The 20,557-nt window shown below is 36.8% G+C and overlaps 2 protein-coding genes across 6 annotated transcripts in view; both read left to right on the top strand.

The window, feature by feature from the left end:
- The window catches only part of LOC124254747 (myosin-IIIa-like), a 128,306-nt gene extending 128,127 nt beyond the window's left edge, over window positions 1-179 (top strand). Inside the window, 1 exon segment of the mRNA XM_046688589.1 lies at window positions 42-179. Within this exon segment, the coding sequence (XP_046544545.1) occupies window positions 42-131 (90 nt within the window). The 3' untranslated portion in view covers window positions 132-179.
- Window positions 170-14,848, top strand: LOC124254750 (histone-lysine N-methyltransferase set1-like). Of its 5 annotated transcripts, XM_046688594.1 has the most exons (8): window positions 170-298; window positions 1,074-1,168; window positions 3,092-3,157; window positions 3,367-3,399; window positions 4,337-4,426; window positions 8,303-8,431; window positions 10,501-10,926; window positions 13,276-14,848. In XM_046688594.1, the coding sequence occupies exons 1-8, from the start codon at window positions 206-208 to the stop codon at window positions 13,511-13,513; spliced, it is 1,170 nt and encodes a 389-aa protein (XP_046544550.1). In that variant the 5' UTR covers window positions 170-205; the 3' UTR covers window positions 13,514-14,848. The 5 variants fall into 5 exon arrangements, with proteins under 5 accessions (XP_046544550.1, XP_046544551.1, XP_046544552.1 ...); XM_046688595.1 differs by lacking the exon at window positions 3,092-3,157; XM_046688596.1 differs by lacking the exon at window positions 4,337-4,426.
- The last annotated feature ends 5,709 nt before the right edge of the window (window positions 14,849-20,557 follow it).

The raw sequence follows: 20,557 nt of genomic DNA, 5'->3' as shown, positions 1-20,557 counted from the left end.
GACATTATTCTATCTGACGTCACTTCCTCCTCTATTCTCAGGTTGAAGCCTACAATGCAGATGCAACTGTCTGTATGCAAAGAAATAACAACAAGAGACGGGAGGTGTTCCCGTGGAGGTTGTGGTCTTGACACACGATCACACATCGGCAGCAGAGGTGAAGGTTGAGGACAAGCAGGTGACATTCCAGGAACGTGTTGCCAAGATGGACATTGACGAGGCCAGAGCGGAACACCTGGTGAAGTTGCATCAAGACAAGAGCATCATGTCTGAACAAGAGACAGGGTACTATGACAGTGTGAGTAGGAGCCTCAAGACTTATTGTCATACATGTTCAAATTCCATGTTCAGTAACCTACTCACTGAAGATTAAGCATCTTTGTTACCCTTTTGCTTCATTTTCACTCAACCGCCTCCGTGGTGTAGTGGTTAGAGCATCCGCCTGGAGAGTGGAAGGTCAGGGTTGATCCCTGGCCGCGTCATACCAAAAGACGTTAAAATATGGTACTTGTTGGTCCCAGCCTGGCTCGGCATTAATGGGTACAACAAGGACTGGTCGGCTCGGAGTCAGTATAATGTGTCTGAGTGGGGTATTCATGCTTAACTGCGGCATGGTATCTCAGTGGGCTAGCACTATAAAACCAACTTAAGTCTGGGCTAGTACAAGCAGCCACACATACACATGCATGCACGTCGTCATATGAGCGAAATAATCGTAAGTGTGACGTTAAACCCCCTTTCACCTCACCTCACCTCATTTTCAATCGATTCTGTGATTCCCAGATTCTACCCAGAATAGGTTTCTTGGTTTCCATGCACCACCCATTCTTGCAGGTTTCACCAAACTGAACCTGTATCACTTCAGACCTTTTACCCATCAAACTGACATACATGAAATAAGATGCCAACCAAACTGCTTTGTTACAAAAGTTGATGAATAAAATGTTCCTCATATTTTGTTAAAGTGGAGGAAAAAGAAATGATTGAAGGAGAAAAGAATTCTGCTCCATGAATTAGGTCCAGAAAATGCCGACCATTATATCCCATTTCCATGTATTTTTTCAACCAATCAGATTGCTAATGAGGATACTGGGGAAGATGGTTCATTCATCGGCACCAGTACACCAAAGACATCCGGACAAACCTCCACAGCACACATGGCATCAGGGTAGGTAACTCATGCACACTGTACTGATACATCTGCCTGTTTCTTCATGCCTTGTATGATTTCAGAAAGTTCTTAGAGACCGATTTTCTAATTCTGAAGTTATTGTCACAAAATTTCCCAAACTGGAACCTTCGGACTTGAATTTCTCTGATAACAGGATCTGAAAATACCAAAATGTGTTAATCACAGAAGTTTTTATTGTATCATTTAAAGCATTGGTAAAATACCTCAGAAAACAAATCCAAATTGTTTTAACTATAATTTGGATTTTTGTGTCTGTTTTCGTGCCATATGTGCACAGTAAGAAATCTTAAATAATGTTCTATTCTGTCTGTTGTTTGGGATTAGATGCATAGGTTCCGATTTCAGTTTTAGTGTATGGTGTGTGATGTAGTCATGAATATTGGATATGGCATTTATAGACCTATTTCATATGTCATCTTGGGTCCATCCTTGATAGTTCCAGAGCTTGTACTTTGGTAAACTGGATCCATTCCCATGGTTCTTTCAATACCAAATTGCCTGCCTATATGAATGTTCTTACTCCACTCCATACCATAATATAGACTTACAGCCATCATAGTCCTATAAGGGCGGTGGGGGAGCCAAGTGGTTAAAGCGTTCACTCGTCACCCCGAAGACCCGGATTCGATTCCCCACTTGGGTACAATGTGTGAAGCCCATTTCTGGTGTCCCCGCCGTGATATTGCTGGAATATTGCTAAAAGCGGCATAAAACCAAAACTCACTCACTCACTCATAGTGCTATAATCAATTTGTGGGGCGGTGCCTTGGATGTTTGGGTTTGGGTTTGTGATGAATATTTTTTCGGTGAGCTCTTCTAAATGGACTCTTCATTTCATAATAAGAAACAAAATACATGTATAACAATCCATATTACATTCACCTTGTGAAGGTTCATGGTGCAACAGGCGTGGTGGGTTAACCTCGTGGTTAAAGCGTTCGCTCGTCATGCCAAAGACCGGGGTTTGAATCCCCACATTGGTGCAATATGTGAAACCTATTTCTGTTTACCCCCACTGTGATATTGCTGGAATATTGCTAAAAGCAGTGTAAAACCATACTCACTCACTCATGGTGCAACACATATTATCTGGGTCATTGGACCAGTATGCACTCAAATCTTATCCTCATCTCCCTGGGGAGTATATGAATTGCACTAAAAGGTTTGCAGAAGGAGTACTATACTATACTTCTAGACTAGTTTGGCTTATGTACGGGGCATGACAGTTTTATTGAGATTTTGAGGGGCAAGTTAAACAAATACCTTCGCCTATCTATGATGTTGGCTCATCTACGGTCATACAGTTTATGACAGCCTGTCTGTCAGTCCCTGAACCATATTATTTTCATTCCCAACATACCTACATCCAAGCCCTTTCGGCCATGCTGAAGCTCTAAATGAAATAAGTCTAGATGTCCTCAGCTTCAACCTTACAGGGGCTCCTTTTCAGTTTGTAGGGAGTTATTTCGTTCTATCAAAATCATATATTTTCAGAAACTTCACTACTGAGCAAACAGTGCATGTTTTGAACAAAGTCTTTTCCCAAAGAAGACCCCCCTGTAGGCCCAATGCTTCAGTGTGTGGCATTCTGATGCCTCTATTTTCTGGAGCTCAATATTATTTTTTCGAAACATTCCCCCTGAACACTCCTGACCACCACCCCTAGGATATATACTTAGGGAAACAAATAAGGGAACACCACTTCATGGCAGTGTTCCTTTTATTTGTTCTCAAATTTCCTCCCACAGTGCTATTCAAAGCTGGTGATGAAAACTGGAAAAATATTTACGGAACACTTGAATTTCCCTGTGTTCGTTTATTTGTTTCTTTCAGTATAGAATGGTACCTTTGGGATGCTAGTCGGAATGCTTGTAATATTGCATGGAAACATGTTTTCAGGCTGAGTGCCAGTGTAATGGGACAGGAGCAGAGCGAGTACTATGACTCCATGGTCCGAGAAAGCAAGTGAGTGGCCCATCACATGAGGCAGTGATACATTCATTACTACATTTTCATCCATGTCTTCTTCAAAGTCAACATCCACCTCGCATCTTTTTATTGTCCAGTGTAGCAAGATACTCGAAAATCACTCTGCAAATTCTCTTCTGAAATATATCTTGTTTCAAGAAATGAATGAGTGTACCTTCTCTTCAATTATTTATTGTCTTTTCCAGATCAAAAGGATTGACAAATGGACACACATCTCAGTAAGTCATATGTTTTTTATTCAAATTTGATTTAAAAGTTTTACACCTGAGTTAGATATGAGAAATTGTTGCATTTTCAATAATATTTCTACATGGCCTTATATGTCATGAAACATTTAGTATTCTTTTAGTATTAATTCTGATCTGTTTGTTCTGTGAAGTAACAAGCACACTAACCACCTAGAGTCTATCTCTTCTTCGATCTATCCTGGGGGGCGATGGGGTAGTCTAATGGTTAAAGCGTTGGCTTGTCACGCCGAAGACCCGGGTTCGAATCCCCACATGGGTACAATGTGTGAAGCCCATTTCTGGTGTCCCCAGCCGTGATGTTGCTGGAATATTGCTAAAAGCAGCGTAAAACCAAACTCAGTCAGTCAGTCAGTCAATCTATCCTGGGGTTGAATATGGGAATACTCTATGGAGAATCAGTACAATATCAATAAACTCCACAAAGACCATAAGTGTACATTTTCATACACTACAATGGGATTGACAGTGAGATGCTTGTTGTAAGAGATGACTTAATGAAAGGAGTGGACCAGTTTGATGCATGTCATCACATCTCAAAAGTTGATTGATGCTCATGCTTTCAATCACTGGATTGTCTGGTCCAGATTCAGTTATTTTCAGGCCAGTGTAATATATCTTCAATATTGCTGAATGTGGCTTAAAACAAATTTATTGCAATGGATAGTAGAGAATAATGGGGAACTGTAACATAGAAATGTATATTATTATTTTGCTTTCAACAGGACTGTATTCTCAGACAGCAAACAGTCATTAGCATTTAGAGATATATGTAATATAAGTGATAGAAGTGAGATGACTTTATTGTGTTAACTTGGGTTTAACTTAATTATAAAATTTATCATTTCTGTGAAAAATGAATCTATTTAAGAGAACAAATTGTTCACAACAATGGCATGTAACATTGTAGGAATGAAGCAGTGCAAGACCCCACAAGCCTGTCAGCCTTTAGTACTCGAGCACAATTAGCTGAGTCAGCTGCTCAGACATTCCTGGCCAAGTAACTCGTTATTTCTACCTGTCCTTTGTCTGTGTTGCCTGCAGGTTCCAGCATCTGTCTCATGACCAGCGTATACCATACATATTGCACGTAACCTCAAGGAACACCGTCTTTGTGACGTTAACATAAGAACTGATGTATGTCAGTACTTCATGATAATGTTTACGCTGTGTTATTCTATCACCCATGTATACATACTGCCACTAAAACGATTCAAGTCTTTTATGGAGACATAATGAACTGAAGCCATTAACCAATCAGAGGGGTGTCTTCTACTCGTGAATTTACTTAAAACAATGTTTAGGGCGGGTATCTGCAATGAGGGATTTATCTTCTGCTGAAAGGCTAATATTTGGACCCAAGTCTTCATAACCAGTGTCATAAAACGTTCCCAAAGTGGAATTAGTACGGTCACAGTTCATGTTAAAAAGCACATTCAAACATTCTCTGATTATACACAATTTTAACTCCTTTTAATTTGAAAAGGAGCCCCAGTGACATGGGAGATTCTGAGGAAATCGAGACATGTGTCATTTAGGGTTTTACCATTGCAGGGAGGGCTAGGCGGAAGAGAAAATACTGCAGTTGTAGACTATGCTGATGCCAGGCTTTGGCCAGTTTGGTTGGCCAATATTAGTGATTATACTACATTGTGGCAGTATGTATTCCCCAGTGATGAAGGAACAAAGTGTTTACAAATCTTGGAAGTAGTGATGTTGACATTCATTGTGTGAAGTTTATGTTTTCATCATAATTCTTTATGTAGCCTTTTTAGTTGTAAATGCATTTTTAAACATGAAAAAGTGTGTTCTGTAAGTATTATGTAAGTTTTAGGAAGCAGTGGTCTGTTATATCATGTACTTCCCAATGAGAGCACTAGAACTCCCCATGTGTCCCTAGTAACTGTCTGGTCATGTAACAATCTGTTGCTGTTAATGATTCATCATTTCTGCATGTGCATGCTTTGATTTGCTGTTGACATGAGCCTTTATCAAACAATGCTCTGTAACTTATGCAATTCATTGTAATAATTCAATGTCAGAATCAAATTAGTAGACAGTGAGGATGGTTCATCTACAATGGTCTGATAAGACTGTACGATCTTGGAATGAAAGTATCTTATAGTTGTGGGATTAATGCCAGTTTAACATGATTATGTTTCTAGTCATCATATATACTTGTTAGGTTCACCAGTGTTGTAAATGTGGAAGAGATGCATCACTTTGGGCTATCCTCTGTCAAGCTGACTTGCATGATGAAGTTGAAATATGATTCAAAATGGTGTCAAACAAGTTACACACTTGATACCAAACAACCTTGTTACAAAAGTTACCATAGTGAATAAAATGTTTTCATATTTGAAAGTGAAAGAAAAGGAAATGATTATGGTAGAAAAGTATTCCTACAAACAGTATAGAAAATGTCCAAACTTTGAAAATGTTAGAACATATTCTGTGACCAGTCACATTGTTGCATACTTTTAGGTTTGAAGTATTGATCAAAGTCGAGTTAATCAAACTGACACACTGAAATAGTGGAAGTGTTTTTTGCCCTGTAAACTGCACTGCCAATTCCTTCACAGATGTATTTCTTCATTTTGAAGCATAAATGCTAGATATACTAGTATAAATATATGTACAATTTGGTTGCCATGACAACAATATACCAAACATTATACAGTTATGAATTACATGATAAATAACTGATGGATTCTAACCAGAGTGAAGAATGTCTTTTGGAGATACTTGATCTAATAATCATGTCAGCTATATTAGCTGGATTTGCATAGCATGAACATCTGGTTATTTTGTGCAGTGACACTGAGTTATTGCCTTTACTTATCAACATTATTAATCTAGTTTAACTGTGTATTTCAACACATTCATTGCTTAGTGTAATGTTGGACATTACATCATCACTGTAATAGAAGTTCACACATGGCACAGGGGTTGTACCATTAGTAGAATAAGGATATGTCAGTTCTGTGTTCAAATCTCAGATTATGATCCAGGGTTTGTCTGCACCAGTGTCCATGCCAATGTTCATGGTTTCTCCAAAGTGGTAAATGTTTGTATCATTAAATACTTTTACAAGGCTCAATTTAGTGCTTTGTTACTTGCACTGGTGCAACCCAATATTACAAAGTGCAACCTAGTTAATAGTCTAACTTGAACCAGGTGCAAGTCAAATTTGAGTGGGTAAACTTCTGACTAAAACATCTAAATAATTCAATAGCATATTTCTTTCATTGCATATTGCAATAAAAGCAGTGCAACTTGAATTTAGACTGGTGCAACTAGGTTTTATCTTAGGTTGCACCTGGTGCAAGTAGGTTAACATCTCTTAAACCGAGCCCTGCTTTTAGCTTACCTAATGGTCTAAATGAACATCATAAGAAAAAATAAATATGAGATTTTCCTGCTGAAAACAAAATTAAAATAAACACATGCATGAATCAGGTGTTTCGGTCAGCATTTTACATGATCAACTTCCAGTATCTATTTTAGATCTCAATAATACTTAATAATGTTTCCAGGAATTGGTAAGAACGTTAAGGTGACATACTCAGGTATAACTGTCTTCAGTTCAAGGAAGGGTAACCATACATACTCTGGGCTTTTATCATTGGCTTCAGGTTCAGCATCTTTCTCATCTGTCCTTTCTATGCTAAACATGTGTACTGCTTATTATTGCTGTCATGGATGTTCATTGGTTTTTTTATGGTATTTAGTGCTGTCCAAATATATGCAAAGATATGCAAAAAGATATGCTTGACTTAGAGCTGAGATCTTTTTATAATGGAAAGAAATATAATTTCTTATTAAGCATGATAAAGCTGCTCAGATTGTGCCACTGTATATTTTTCTTTAAATAATTTTGATCTGTACATTTTCAAAGTAACAAAGTATTGATTAATGATCCTGATCTTGGAACAGTTTTCATATTCTGTTTTCATGTTTGGCCTTTGGAGCATGGTATTTAATGTGTAGTCAATATTTATTTCCTTTTTTGTTAAATTTACTTCTTGTTGTTGTTTTCAAGTTTCAGTTGTAATACGTTGTTAGATAACCTTTGTTGTAATTATATTCTGTTAGACCTCACCTGTACACACCTGTACATACCTGTACATACCTGTATACTCCATGGGTAATCTGTGATTAAAATATTTTGTGTTGCCGATTCCAGATTTGATGGATGTTTATTTCAAAACAGTATATGTTACATGTGAATGATCTGAACACAACACACATGGCAATTCACACAGGATGGTTCTCATGTGTTGTTTGGTAGAGAAACATTTTGAATTCTTTGCAGCTATATGCTTGCTTACCAACTAAATAGTTAGAAGCTTAATAAGGTAAAACAGTTCATAGCAATGCTGAATAGATAAAACTATTTGATTAAAAGCAATGAAAATGTTGCTTGGATACCTTTATTTTGATAGGCTTTGGTAATTTTTAGTTTTTAAGATGTGTAGGACCTCCTTGTTTATAAAATTTTACTGCTGAGTTTTATTGAAAATATGCTTTTTTGAAAACATGCTTTTATTTCAATTGTTTTACATTTTTAATTTTTTTGATATACTTAAGAAATGCCTGAAGTGTTGTTAGTGAAGAGAGCACCGTGATATTGCTGGAATATTGCTGGAATATTGCTAAAAGCGGTGTAAAACTAAACTCACTCACTCACTCACTGTTAATGAACAGTGTTTCTATTTAGAATGATCTTCAGTGACAGTGCTATGCACCAAACACACTTGAAGTATACATAGAAACGGCTAGATAGAAAATAGCTATTAGTGTCTACAACCCATGGGTATCTGCCTAACTAACATTTTGTTAACTCTGATGGCTTACTTCCTGTCCTGGCATGTAGCAAGCCTAACGACCTCCAGTCTGGTACCTCCACCACATCTTTACCTAAAAACAGCAGCTCCTCTAGCCTGGCCTGGGACGCTCCATTACGATTGGCACAGGAACAAGCACTCGCGTCACAGGAGATTGAGTTAGTACTGACACTGTGTTGTGTGGGCTGTAGGGATCGTTGACAGGGGCTTGGATACATTAGTCCTTGGTGATGTGTGAATACATTGTTCAAGGTGATGTGTGAATATGTTAGTCCCTGGTCATGTGTGAATACATTAGTCCTTGGTGATTTGTATAAACATTTGTCCTTGGTGATAACTTCTTGGTGATGTGTGAATGGATATGTCCTTGATGATGTGTGAATACATTATTCTTGGTCACATGTGAATACATTAGTCCCTGGTCATGTGTGAATACATTAATCCCTGGTCATGTGTGAATACATTTGTCCTTGCTGATGTGTGAAAATATTAGCCCATAGTGATGTATGAATACATTGGTATTTGGTGATGTGTGAATACATGAGCCCATAGTGATGTGTGAATACATTAGTCCCCTGTCATGTGTGAATATATTAGTCCCTGGTCATGTGTGAATACATTAATCCCTGGTCATGTGTGAATACATTAGTCCTTGCTGATGTATAAAAATATTAGCCCATAGTGATGTGTGAATACATTAGTCCCCAGTCATGTGTGAATATATTAGTCCCTGGTCATGTGTGAATATATTAGTCCCTGGTCATGTGTGAATACATTAATCCCCAGTCACGTGTGAATATATTAGTCCCTGGTCATGTGTGAATATATTAGTCTCTGGTCATGTGTGAATACATTAGTCCTTGCTGATGTGTGAAAATATTAGCCCATAGTGATGTATGAATACATTGGTATTTGGTGATGTGTGAATACATTAGCCCATAGTGATGTGTGAATACATTAGTCCCCAGTCACGTGTGAATATTTTTGTGCTTGGTTACATGTGAATACATTAGTCCATGGTGATGTGTGAATACATTAGTCCATGGTGATGTGTGAATACATTAGGAAACTTGACGATAAATTCCCTCTATACTAATGATATTCTGCCAGCTTTGGAACTTGATGCCTATTGAAAAACTGTTAATCCTAGAGCCTATTGTCACCATCCGAGATACACTCATCCCCACTACTGTTGGATCAACTGTAAATGTAAATTTATGATGCCTACACCAAGGAACAACCAGCCTTGATCATCAACCAAAACAGATTCCTTTGGCAAAAGTTTAGTGAAAATTGTAAGAATCTGAAATCAGTGAAGACACCATGCATCCAATTGCTCGTTAAACCACAGAACATCTTGATGCAACTGCATTCTATACAACAACCCCCATGTAGTTGAACAAGATGCTGACCAGCATTCCCTTTATGTGACCAACTCATCATTGAAACCTCACCATTGAGATGCCATTTGCAGAAAGTCACAAGCACAAGCATAAAGATGCTGACTATATGAGTACTTAAGTTGCAGCCTGAAGTTGAAAATATTTCTACTCTTCATGCACTTGCCATGCACATGCAAACCTTTCTTCATAAAATATCTGAAATTAGCAAAAACATTTTTATTGTTCAGAATAACAGCTTCACGACATAATTTGAAGAACTTGATTGCCTTATTCCACCCATCACGAACATTCTGCTTGTAAATCCAGTACATTTGCTCTTTTAAGACTTTTTTACTGTTTCGTACAGTATATCAGCACAAGAGTGTGTGACTTCCACAAGCGCTTTGAGCATGTATGTTTGATACACTATAGCGCTATACAAATACCCATATATATACACCATGACATGACATATTAACTATAGGAAGATGAAAACAATCAAGAGCTCTGTAAGTTCCTTTGAGTTGTACATTATTAACCCTCAGAAGTGGTGATGAGTATATTACACACACGGTTTTGACCTTTGATCCCAGCATGGGGATGCTGTCCGCAACTAACTACTGAATAGATCTTTTAAAGCTTCAGCTTGTAAGTGAGAAATCACAACGTGAAATAGATGTGGTACCTGGTGTGGATGAAACTCAATATGCACATTTATATGCACTAATAGTTTGCATGAATGCTAGCCACTTTTAATATATGTAGCATACTAACATTCAGTCATTTGTTTGGATCCAAAAGTATTTTCATGACAAAATGTTAATTGGACATGTTCTAATTCCCAGTTCTGATGATGAGATCGAGTACCCTACCAATGGACTTGTGGAGACTGACCTCATGACTGACAAGTCGGCGTTTTTCGAAGAGGATAATGACCCTCATGAAATGGCCAAGAGGCTGGAGAAGGAAATGGCCGCCAGTGTGGTCAGCTTCTGGAGGAAGACAGTGGTGCAGTCCCAAATACCTGTCGACTATGGACAGTACGAAGAAGAAGAGGAAGAGAACACTTTAAATGTTTCCTATGGTCATGACCCAGATATGCCTCCCCCGCCTCCACCCTTGGACATGGCAATGGACTCACCCACAGGTGCCCCTGCTCCTCCTCCACCCCCTCCACCTCCTCCACTGCCTCACTCTCAGACCATGCCCATGATGAATGGAGGGGGGCATGTACGCTTGTTGGAGAATGGAACAAATGGAGACATGCAAAGGTGGGTGTGTTTGTTGCTGACTTACTTGGAAGAATTAGTTGAGGGAACTTTCATTTTTTTGTAGGGACAGTGAAATTTTACAAAAGCTCCATAATGCAAAGATGTCTTCCATAATGCCATCTAGATTATCCAACTATTTTTAGAAATATGCAGAAGATTAATTGACTAGATCAATGGTATAATTATTTTAAAGTATTTGTAGGTTTGTAACAGACTTGATCTAATCAGGTAATGCAATTACATTCAAGGAAAATAACACAAGTTCTTTGTGAAAACTCAAAGGCAAGTATGAAGTAGCCCAAACTATGGTAATTAGGCCAAGAAATACTTTAGGAAGCATATATCCAGGACAACCATCAGGTTGTAAAGAGTGAATAATTTATGCCAAAGGCCACAACAAAATTGATACCTTGTTCATTGAAACCTTTGACTGAAAAGAAATGTATGCTTGCATTTGATACTTCTACAGGTGCCAGGTTTCTCATGATAAAGAAAATACTAATTCATAATGCACCACATGAACCTTAAAAGTAGTCACAGAATAATTGGCTGAAATAATTAGATTCTGTTACATAATATCACTGAAGTTGGAAAATAACCACAGATGAAGAAGGAGCTAGTTTGTTGTGGTCTAACAGTAACAGTGTGGAATGTCAGGAAGTACAGATACTGTTTTGTTTGTTTTTATCTGTAAATAATCTAATCTGGACCAGACAATCTATATTTTAAGCCTTGATCTACACAAATGGGATATGACAATAAGGATCAGCGAGCCAGTGACTCATTTGGTTGCCCCTTACAACAACCATTAGCTGCAGAAGAGTAAACCTGTAATCAGTTTGAAAACGATATTACATTTGTATGATTAGATGACTTTATGTCTTGATATTTTCTGAAAATGCATGCAATGAACCATTTTGAAGAAAATCTGATCTATATAATTATCTCTATCAGTGTTTGGATAACTCATCTGTAACCATGGTTACCAGGTAATCTTGAATATTCAGGCACAAGTTTGCACTCACAATGCATATTTACTTTTACCTCACTGTCATAATATCACAGTATCTCCACGTTTCCATCCAACATCCCTTTGAGGCAATGACATCTTCCGAATATGACATCTGGCAGTGTTCAGTGTTAAGGTTTTGTCTTACTGATAATTTCCATGTGAGATAATATTTCTCATATATATGTGTCTAAATAATCTGTTATTACTTGTTAATATTGTTGTTTCTGACATTGTCAGCTGTGCATAGCTACATATTTACTGTAATTGTAGGATTCTTAATGTAAATTTCAATGTTGATAATAAATTGTCCACTTGACTAATCCTACAAGACCCCACCTCCCATTTACTAACACATTTTATTGAAATTGCATTTCTCAATGTTTGCATTTGTTTGTTTAACACTGCACTCAGCAATATTCAGGCTGTGTGACTGCAGTCTGTAAATGATCAAGTGTGGACCAGGCAATCCAGTGATTATTATGTCCATCCGATTGATACTGTAATGATCCATCCCAATAGGGAACACATGGTGTCAACCAAATCACTATGCCTGACCATTTTATTGGTTGGTTGGTATGTTGTTTAACGCCAAACTCAGCAGAATTCCAGCTATATGGCGTCAGTCTGTAAATAATTGAGTTTAGACGAGACAATCCAGTGATCAAAAGCATGAACACCGATCTACTCAATTGAGATACAATGACATGTGTCAACCAAGCCAGCAAGCCTGACCACCCGACCGTATTAGTTGTCTCTTACGACAAGCATGGGTTACTGAAGACCAATTCTAACCCGGATCTTCACAGGTCGACCATCCTATTGGTTGCCTCTTATGACCAGTAGAGCTTATTTGCTGGCAATCTATTCAAAACTAGAATCCCCATGTCGATATTTGCTTTGATTGGGATTTATGCACATGCTAATTATTGTTTTACTCAACTGATAGTAGCATTATGTCTGGTGTGTGGCATGTAATGTTTGAAACACTGTGCCAAAGTGTTCAACTGGCTGGGAATGTCTTGCAGTTGTGTGATTAACAACCTTGGTATAAAGTCATGATTTATGAAAAACAATTTTGGAATGGTTTGAGTCATCAGAAATATTTATGAAATTGCAAATGCATATATATATTTCATTCAATATTTTGAATGTTGGAGACATTGATATTTGGAAAACATACCATGTGAAAAATAGTTCATGTTAAATTGTATCTATTTTGCTTATAAGTACACTTGATAAAGCAATGTAAGTGATGTGTAATGTAGAATGTTAATGATTGAATGATAAAGCTGATTAAGACACAAATGAGACTATATACTTAGCTTTTTGTTTTTCAGATCTGAAGATAGAAATGTGCCTAAATCGAAAAGTGACAACCACATTGGAAATGGTACTCCATCTGTGACAAGGCAAATTTCACTATCTGACATGCGAGCCAAACTACGGAAAACAAACTTTGATGTTGCGGATGGAACTCTCAGAAAGGTCGTAGAATCATCGCCCTCTCAAGTTGACTTCCGCCATGTCTTAAAGAGAAAACAGCAAAAGACTCCTCTGGAAAATGGGTATAACTAAGAAGCTCAGAAACTAATACATCCACTGGGAACTGTCCTCAGAAACAAATACATCCATAAGACTTTTGTAAGCCTTCACTGTTTCTGTGTGTGCAGAAACAAATACATCCATAAGACTTTTGTAAGCCTTCACAGTTTTTGTGTGTGTAGAAACAACTACATCCTTTAGCCAAACAGCATATTTTTGAACAAATAGTCAGACCCACACTTGCTAGATCTTATCAAGAGTGTAATTTTGCATTATGAATTGAATCCAAAGAACAATATTCCATTAATATTGAGCGTCTTCTGTAGGCATGCCAAGATGTGATAGCGTCTGTGTTGATGTTTGTATGTATTATTTTTGTGTAGTGACCTCTTGTCACCTAGATGTGAAGGGCGCCTCCATACATAGCGTTGTGATGGTCCATGTTGGGTATAACATTATTGTGTTCCGTGCTCCTGGCACCATGTCTTAACACAAAAATATCCATTCAATCAAACAGATTGAAAAAGTTATTGATTTTATTCTTTTTTTTTACACTAATTGTATAAAGGTTATTGTTGGTATTTTTTAAATTGATGACAAAACAACACTTTAATTTTTCAGTATATCATAGATATTGTCAGTGGACACAATGTGAGCGCAAAGAAAAATGCCACCAAAAGTATTCAATAAAGAGCATTAATCACATGAATTAATACCTATTTGTACAATCCACATTTTTGTTTATTTATTTGTTGTTTAATGCCGCACTCAGCAATATTACAGCTATATGGCGGCTATTGTCCACATAGGTTTGATGTTTAGTGAACTATGAAATGTTGATCTATTGTTACATGTTATGTCCAGTTGTCTCCCTTGTGTGCTCCCTTTGGCTTGCATACATTATGTACAGGATGTTGATCTCAAGCTGGCTTAGGCATCATTAGTTTACAGGTAATGACAAAATTGTTTTTTCCATTTACACCAAAGCTGGAGGACATTAAACATTTCAGCTCTACCAGGAGAAATAGAAGCTGTCTGTTAGAATGTGTTTCATTAATTGCTAATAACTGACAGATAAGTTGGGTCAGAAAATACCACATTGTACAGATGCGTATCAGGGATAGAATGAGATTTCAGGATCACGTGTTACTGTCGGCCTAAAATTTCATCCACCAATGCTAATCAAAGTTTAAAAGAGGAATTGTCTCTGTGAAATCAGGTTGAGATTCCCTAAAATGTTCTTTTAAGAAGCAGTTTCCTATGCAAGGAGGTGACAAGACACATTGGTTGGAATTTTAGTGGGCCTAAGTTTTGGCAACTGACTGTGATTGGCCAGTACTGTTCTGATATTTTTCGAATGTTTTTGATGATAAAAAGTGTAATATATTTAGAAATATTTTGTAATTACCCTGTACAGTCTGACTTGGTATTCTAGGGTGAATATTACGTACTGTAGTATTAATCTGTGATGTGAAATAGCACACTTTATATGATTTGGCACTAGAAGGGTTTTAAGATCCTGGAAGACTATGGCAATACGTAATTTACCTTCATATAGCTGAATAAAAACATGCATTGTGATTCTATTGCCAAAATATTCTCCATTTACAATCTCCAAGTGTTTATTATCTTTTACCACAGGTTTTCATAGTTTTGAATGTAATATTATTGTAGAAATTATGTCCAACAAATATTGCAACATGTCTGAATAGTATGTATATTTATACAGTTGGGTTTTACAAATATATACATTGTGCACATTTTCCCATCTTGATGTAGGGTACACCAGCATTGTCTCATGCAATAAGAACACTACTCAGAAAGCTTAAAGAACACCTAATTCTTTATAATACTTTGGTTACATGTCTTGAAATAAACTGTAGTAATGTGAAAGAGCCTGAGTTCTTTTGAGTAGTATATATGACCATTAATGAATATGAATTTTAAATTAAACCTAAATATGAATTTGTGACTCAGTTATAATTTGACTTAAATTTTTGTTAAATCTCTAAAGATTTATCTTTTTTTTTTTTGTAAATTGATGTTATGCGATCACAGATAGCAGTGACATATTTATTGAGTTGTTTGTGTACAGGTTCATCAAAATAGTTCCTCTGCCATGGTGAATATGTAGAAAGTTGTACAGATTGTTGAAAGGACACACGTATACACGTTGTTTTCAAATAACAAAATTGCTATAGTTAGGTGTACATATTTTCTCTTAAGGCTTTGGGTTTTAGGTAACCTTCATCTTAATTTGAATACTGGTTAGTACGGATTCTTGTCAAACACTTCTCAATTGTCTGTGATATTGTTAGCATTCCAACAATTTTACTTATGAATGTTAAAAGTGGTTTGCTTGTTATATAATGTTTAGTGCTTAACTTGACTGTTTTAAATTTGTGTATGATTGTGAGTGTGTGTTATAGTTGAAGTTAATTGTTTTTCATACCAATATGAAACATATCAACGGTTGTGATGAAGCTATTTTTGTGTAACCTATATACTGTTTGCTTGTATGTTGAAATTGACGTTAATGATTGTATGTGTTGTTGTGTATGTGTTAACGAGGAGTTTAGAATATTTGGTGCTGATATTAAGTGTTGTTAAAAATTAAAAGTTTAACGTTTTAGAGACAAGAAATTGGAAAAAAGTTCTGAAATAGTATATATAGTGATAGTGATATATTTTAGCTAACATTATTACGCAATATGTCCATGATGGTATAGCAGGTATTTTATTACAACACATACATTGTTTACATGTTGGTAATGATATTTTTTAGTAACATCAGCATTACATGACACTGTCACATGCATTGTTACATGACACTGTCACATGCATTGTTACATGACATTGTCACATGCATTGTTACATGACACTGTCACATGCATTGTTACATGACACTGTCACATGCATTGTTACATGTCACTGTTACATGACACTGTCACATGCATTGTTACATGACACTGTCACATGCATTGTTACATGTCACTGTCACATGCATTGTTACATGACACTGTCACATGCATTGTTACATGACACTGTCACATGCATTGTTACATGACACTGTCACATGCATTGTTACATGACACTGTCACATGCATTGTTACATGACACTGTCTCATGCATTGTTACATGACACTGTTACACGACACTGTCACATGCATTGTTACATGACACTGTCTCATGCATTGTTACATGACACTGTTACATGCATTGTTACACGACACTGTCACATGCATTGTTACATGACACTGTCACATGCATTGTTACATGACACTGTCACATGACCTTTGTACATGACACGATAATATGACGTTTACTTGATTCGTTATATGAAATTGTTGTCTGCATTATATTGTCATGTATACCACTTACATAAGATAACAGTTTATCGTCTCTGTAATGACAGAACACATTAATGAATTTTCAAATTTCCTTTTGTCTGGTGTGATGGCTCTTTTATGTAAAACAAAATATAATTTTAAACAGAAAAACTTGTCAACAAACTGATGGTTTAGTTTAAGAAGAAAATCTTTTTCAGAATTAAATTTCAAACTTGCAATCTCTAATGCTCTAACTTGAATGAAGACAGCTCTGTTATGGATAACAACTTTACTGTCTTCACAGCTTGTTTACTGTTTTCTCAAAGACAAATTTCAGGGGTGGGTGCGATAACAACTTCCATTTGGTTCTCACATAGATGGCAACTTTATTGTTTTCATACAGATAACAACATGTTTTGTTTTAACAGGTATGACAAAAGTGTTTTTTTTTACACTGCTAGCAAATGTATTGTTTTCACATTTCTATAACCCATGTGTTGATGTTAGCAAGCATATAACACCAATGTTGATAACTTACAAGATTTACAGGGATGTCATGTTACTTCTGTATTATAGCTACCTTAGGGACTAAACATTTATTGTGGGGTGTGTAGGTTTAAGGTCTGTCCCTGAGATTGCCTATGTTGGCATGTGCTGTCTTGGGGTTGACCAGAAGCAAATGTTTGTCCATTTTTAACTTGCCGTCATCCGTCCATCAATGGCATGTACAAACAACAGGAAATTATGTTTTGAAAATACAACTTTTTAAATTTACAAATGTTCAAGAATATGAATAATTCAAATTTTCAAATATGTTGTATTTTCAAGTTTCTCCTTAAACACTCATCCGACAATGAAAAATGTCTGATTCCTAAGATTCAAATCCTTCCTTGACGCGTATCAATGGCAGACATTTATAATAACATACATGTCCAGTAGGAAAACTGTTAACTTCTCATTGTCTTTGTAACAGTGTCCTCTTGTACCTTGTTATTATTGATACCACTTGCATGTGAACGATGTCATATAGACATACCAATAGATGGTTTCTTGTATACATCAGTCCAGTACTCATGTGAGAGTTGTCCCCCCTTTGCTCATTTGTAGACAGCAATCTCACAGTGGGTCCAACACCTTGTAAAGTTTTAATTTCACAGTTTTAACAAAAATAACATCTAGTCTTGTTCCTTAAGTATATATTGTTTCTAGTTGTTCTAGTGGAATAATCCGTGACTAGACAAATGCACACAGAGACAGGTATGTCGCGATTCACGCCACAGGTAAATACGTCCTATAATACCCGACCCTTCTAACTGAAATATCTGTATATATCTCATCATGAATATCTGTGTTCACGATAACAGGCAGATGGTTGCATAATCTGTACAATGTCATACCTCAGCACTGTAGCAATGCGTCTTATACTACGTTTGTACAATATATTAGGGATGACGATCGTGTCGTGACTGGTTAACTGTAGAAATATGAAAGTCAGGTGGACCTCAACTTCTTTTGAGCAGTTTATGTTAAAGTATTTGTATGGTCTAGATTACCACAGGAGAATATGTATAGGATATTCAGTATGTCTTGGGAAATATCACGTTTCTGTAGAGACAGGGAAAGAATATAATTTTAGTTGTGTCTCCTCAAAGCCAATCATCAAAATATCTCCTACTCTGCATCACTGTGAAACAAACAAGATATTTCATGTTATATCCTATGTGTTATGTACTGTTTGTGTAGTTGTCAATTACGTATGTATATCAAGACTTGTATTACGGTATATCAGCACGAGGTGTGAATCATTCAGCTCTTTGATGTAGCAAGTACCATTGTTATTTTCTGTTTAGTTCAGGTCTTATTGCATGTATTCAACTATCAAAGATCAAGCAATGTCCTGTCATACTGATTCTGTTTCTGGTGAGGATGATTTTACAGATGTTTCACCGCCTATATAACAGTGAGTGAGTGAGTGAGTTGGGTTTAACGCCGCTTTTAGCAATATTCCAGCAATATCACGGCGGGGGACACCAGAAATGGGCTTCACACATTGTACCCATGTGGGGAATCGAACCCGGTCCTTCGGCGTGACGAGCGAACGCTTTAACCACTAGGCTACCCCACCGCCCCCCTATATAACAGTATTCATCTCATGTCTTCGAATGATTCTCCTAATTTTGGACCTCAGTTTGACCCAAAATTATGGACTGGTTTTCATTTATAATTAACAGTAGTTATGTTAAATATTTGGATTTGTGATTATCTGTGAAAATACCGTGAAAATATCTGGCAATTTGAGGGGGTTGGGGTAGCCAAGTGATTTAAGCGTTCGCTCGTCACGGTGAAGTCACGGTGAAGACCGGGTTCAATTCCCCACATGGGTACAATGTGTGAAGCCCATTTCTTGTGTCCCCTCCATCATATGGTTGGAATATTGCTAAAAGCGGCATAAAACTAAACTCACTCACTCTGGCAATTTGTATGCATCACACCATACAAATAACCCAGGTTCGTAGTTGTTATTGGAAGAGTATTGTATGCTTTACATATCTCCTCAATCGAAATGTCTCAACTCCACAGTTCCTAATATAAGCTGAAATCCAAAAGTCCCAGAATCTTGTGTTATTTACTTTTACAGTGTTAGATTTGTGTGTTTTCATGGAGGCATGACAAGATTGTTGATGAGTGTGTCACAATATATGTGTAATTATGAATGGAGCCACTATCAATAAACTGGGCTGTGACTTAAAATATTTTGAACATCACATACTGAAGATCTGTAGTGAGCTATCAGTATGTGCGTGAGGTACTGTGTTTTGCCTGTGTGAACAGGGAATGGGGATGTCTGGTTTCCAAATATTCCCTGGAAGCTCATATTTATTAACAAGCATGATATTTCATTTGTTAACATTTTGAACAAAAAATTTACACCCTTTTGAAATTTAAAATCTATTTTAGCACTGATATTATAGAATTGAGTGTTGTCATTAATTTTAATAAATTATGTTTATTATTTTAATCTTAAAAGTATTGAACTTATAACACATTTATACCCAAGATGCTGATGAGCTGATTGTGTATTGTTTGATGAAGGCCGTTGTAGTGATGCAGCACATATACTACACAAAGGTTAAGAAGCATGTGATCTTATACTACAGGTAGTCTGTCATACCACAGCAGATTTACTATAGTAATATGAAACAAATGGGGCCCTTAACTTCTTTTTGTAGTAGATATAGATACAGCATTATTTTATTGATGTTTACTTACTGTTTGTTTACTGGTTTTTTAAAAGCTTGAGACATGAAAATCAAAGATAAGGGAAAGACATTTTCCCACTTGAAATACAAATTGCAAAATATTCTTGTTTGTTCTACACTGTGAAAATTTCAGCTGTTGTGCAAAGGACATTCCCAACACAAGTATTTACTAAAAATAGGTTAAAAGTAACAGCATGAGAATCTGTGTCCCTGCTGATAACTGTAGGGGGAGATGGGAAGCAGTTTTATGGAGGATGATATCATGAAGCTTGAGGAACTCATGTGTGTACAATTAGTGATGTGCATCAGTGAAAGAGGGGACTGTTTCATTGTAGTCACAAGGTGGGGTAATACCGATGGGTTGGCTGACAAAATCTCAATTTGTCAAGGTATGCAGGAAAACATAAAATATCCCCAGTCTTAATTTACACATAAGAGGCGACTAACCGGGTGGTCAGACTCACTGACTTGGTTGACACATGTCATCG

This window comes from Haliotis rubra, unplaced genomic scaffold (assembly GCF_003918875.1).
Source record: "Haliotis rubra isolate DU_JTF1 unplaced genomic scaffold, ASM391887v1 Scf580, whole genome shotgun sequence".
In the NCBI taxonomy this organism is placed as follows: domain Eukaryota; kingdom Metazoa; phylum Mollusca; class Gastropoda; order Lepetellida; family Haliotidae; genus Haliotis; species Haliotis rubra.
The sequence above is the reverse complement of the archived record's forward strand: the minus strand, read 5'-3'. Positions and strand labels throughout refer to the sequence as shown.

Excerpts from the sequence above, each read along its gene's own strand:
- LOC124254750 (XM_046688594.1), top strand. The coding sequence starts at position 206 with ATGGACATTGACGAGGCCAGAGCGGAACACCTGGTGAAGTTGCATCAA. Across the intron at positions 4,427-8,302 it reads GCTCAGACATTCCTGGCCAA|CAAGCCTAACGACCTCCAGT; the intron begins GTAACTCGTTAT and ends CCTGGCATGTAG. Across the intron at positions 10,927-13,275 it reads ACAAATGGAGACATGCAAAG|ATCTGAAGATAGAAATGTGC; the intron begins GTGGGTGTGTTT and ends TTTGTTTTTCAG.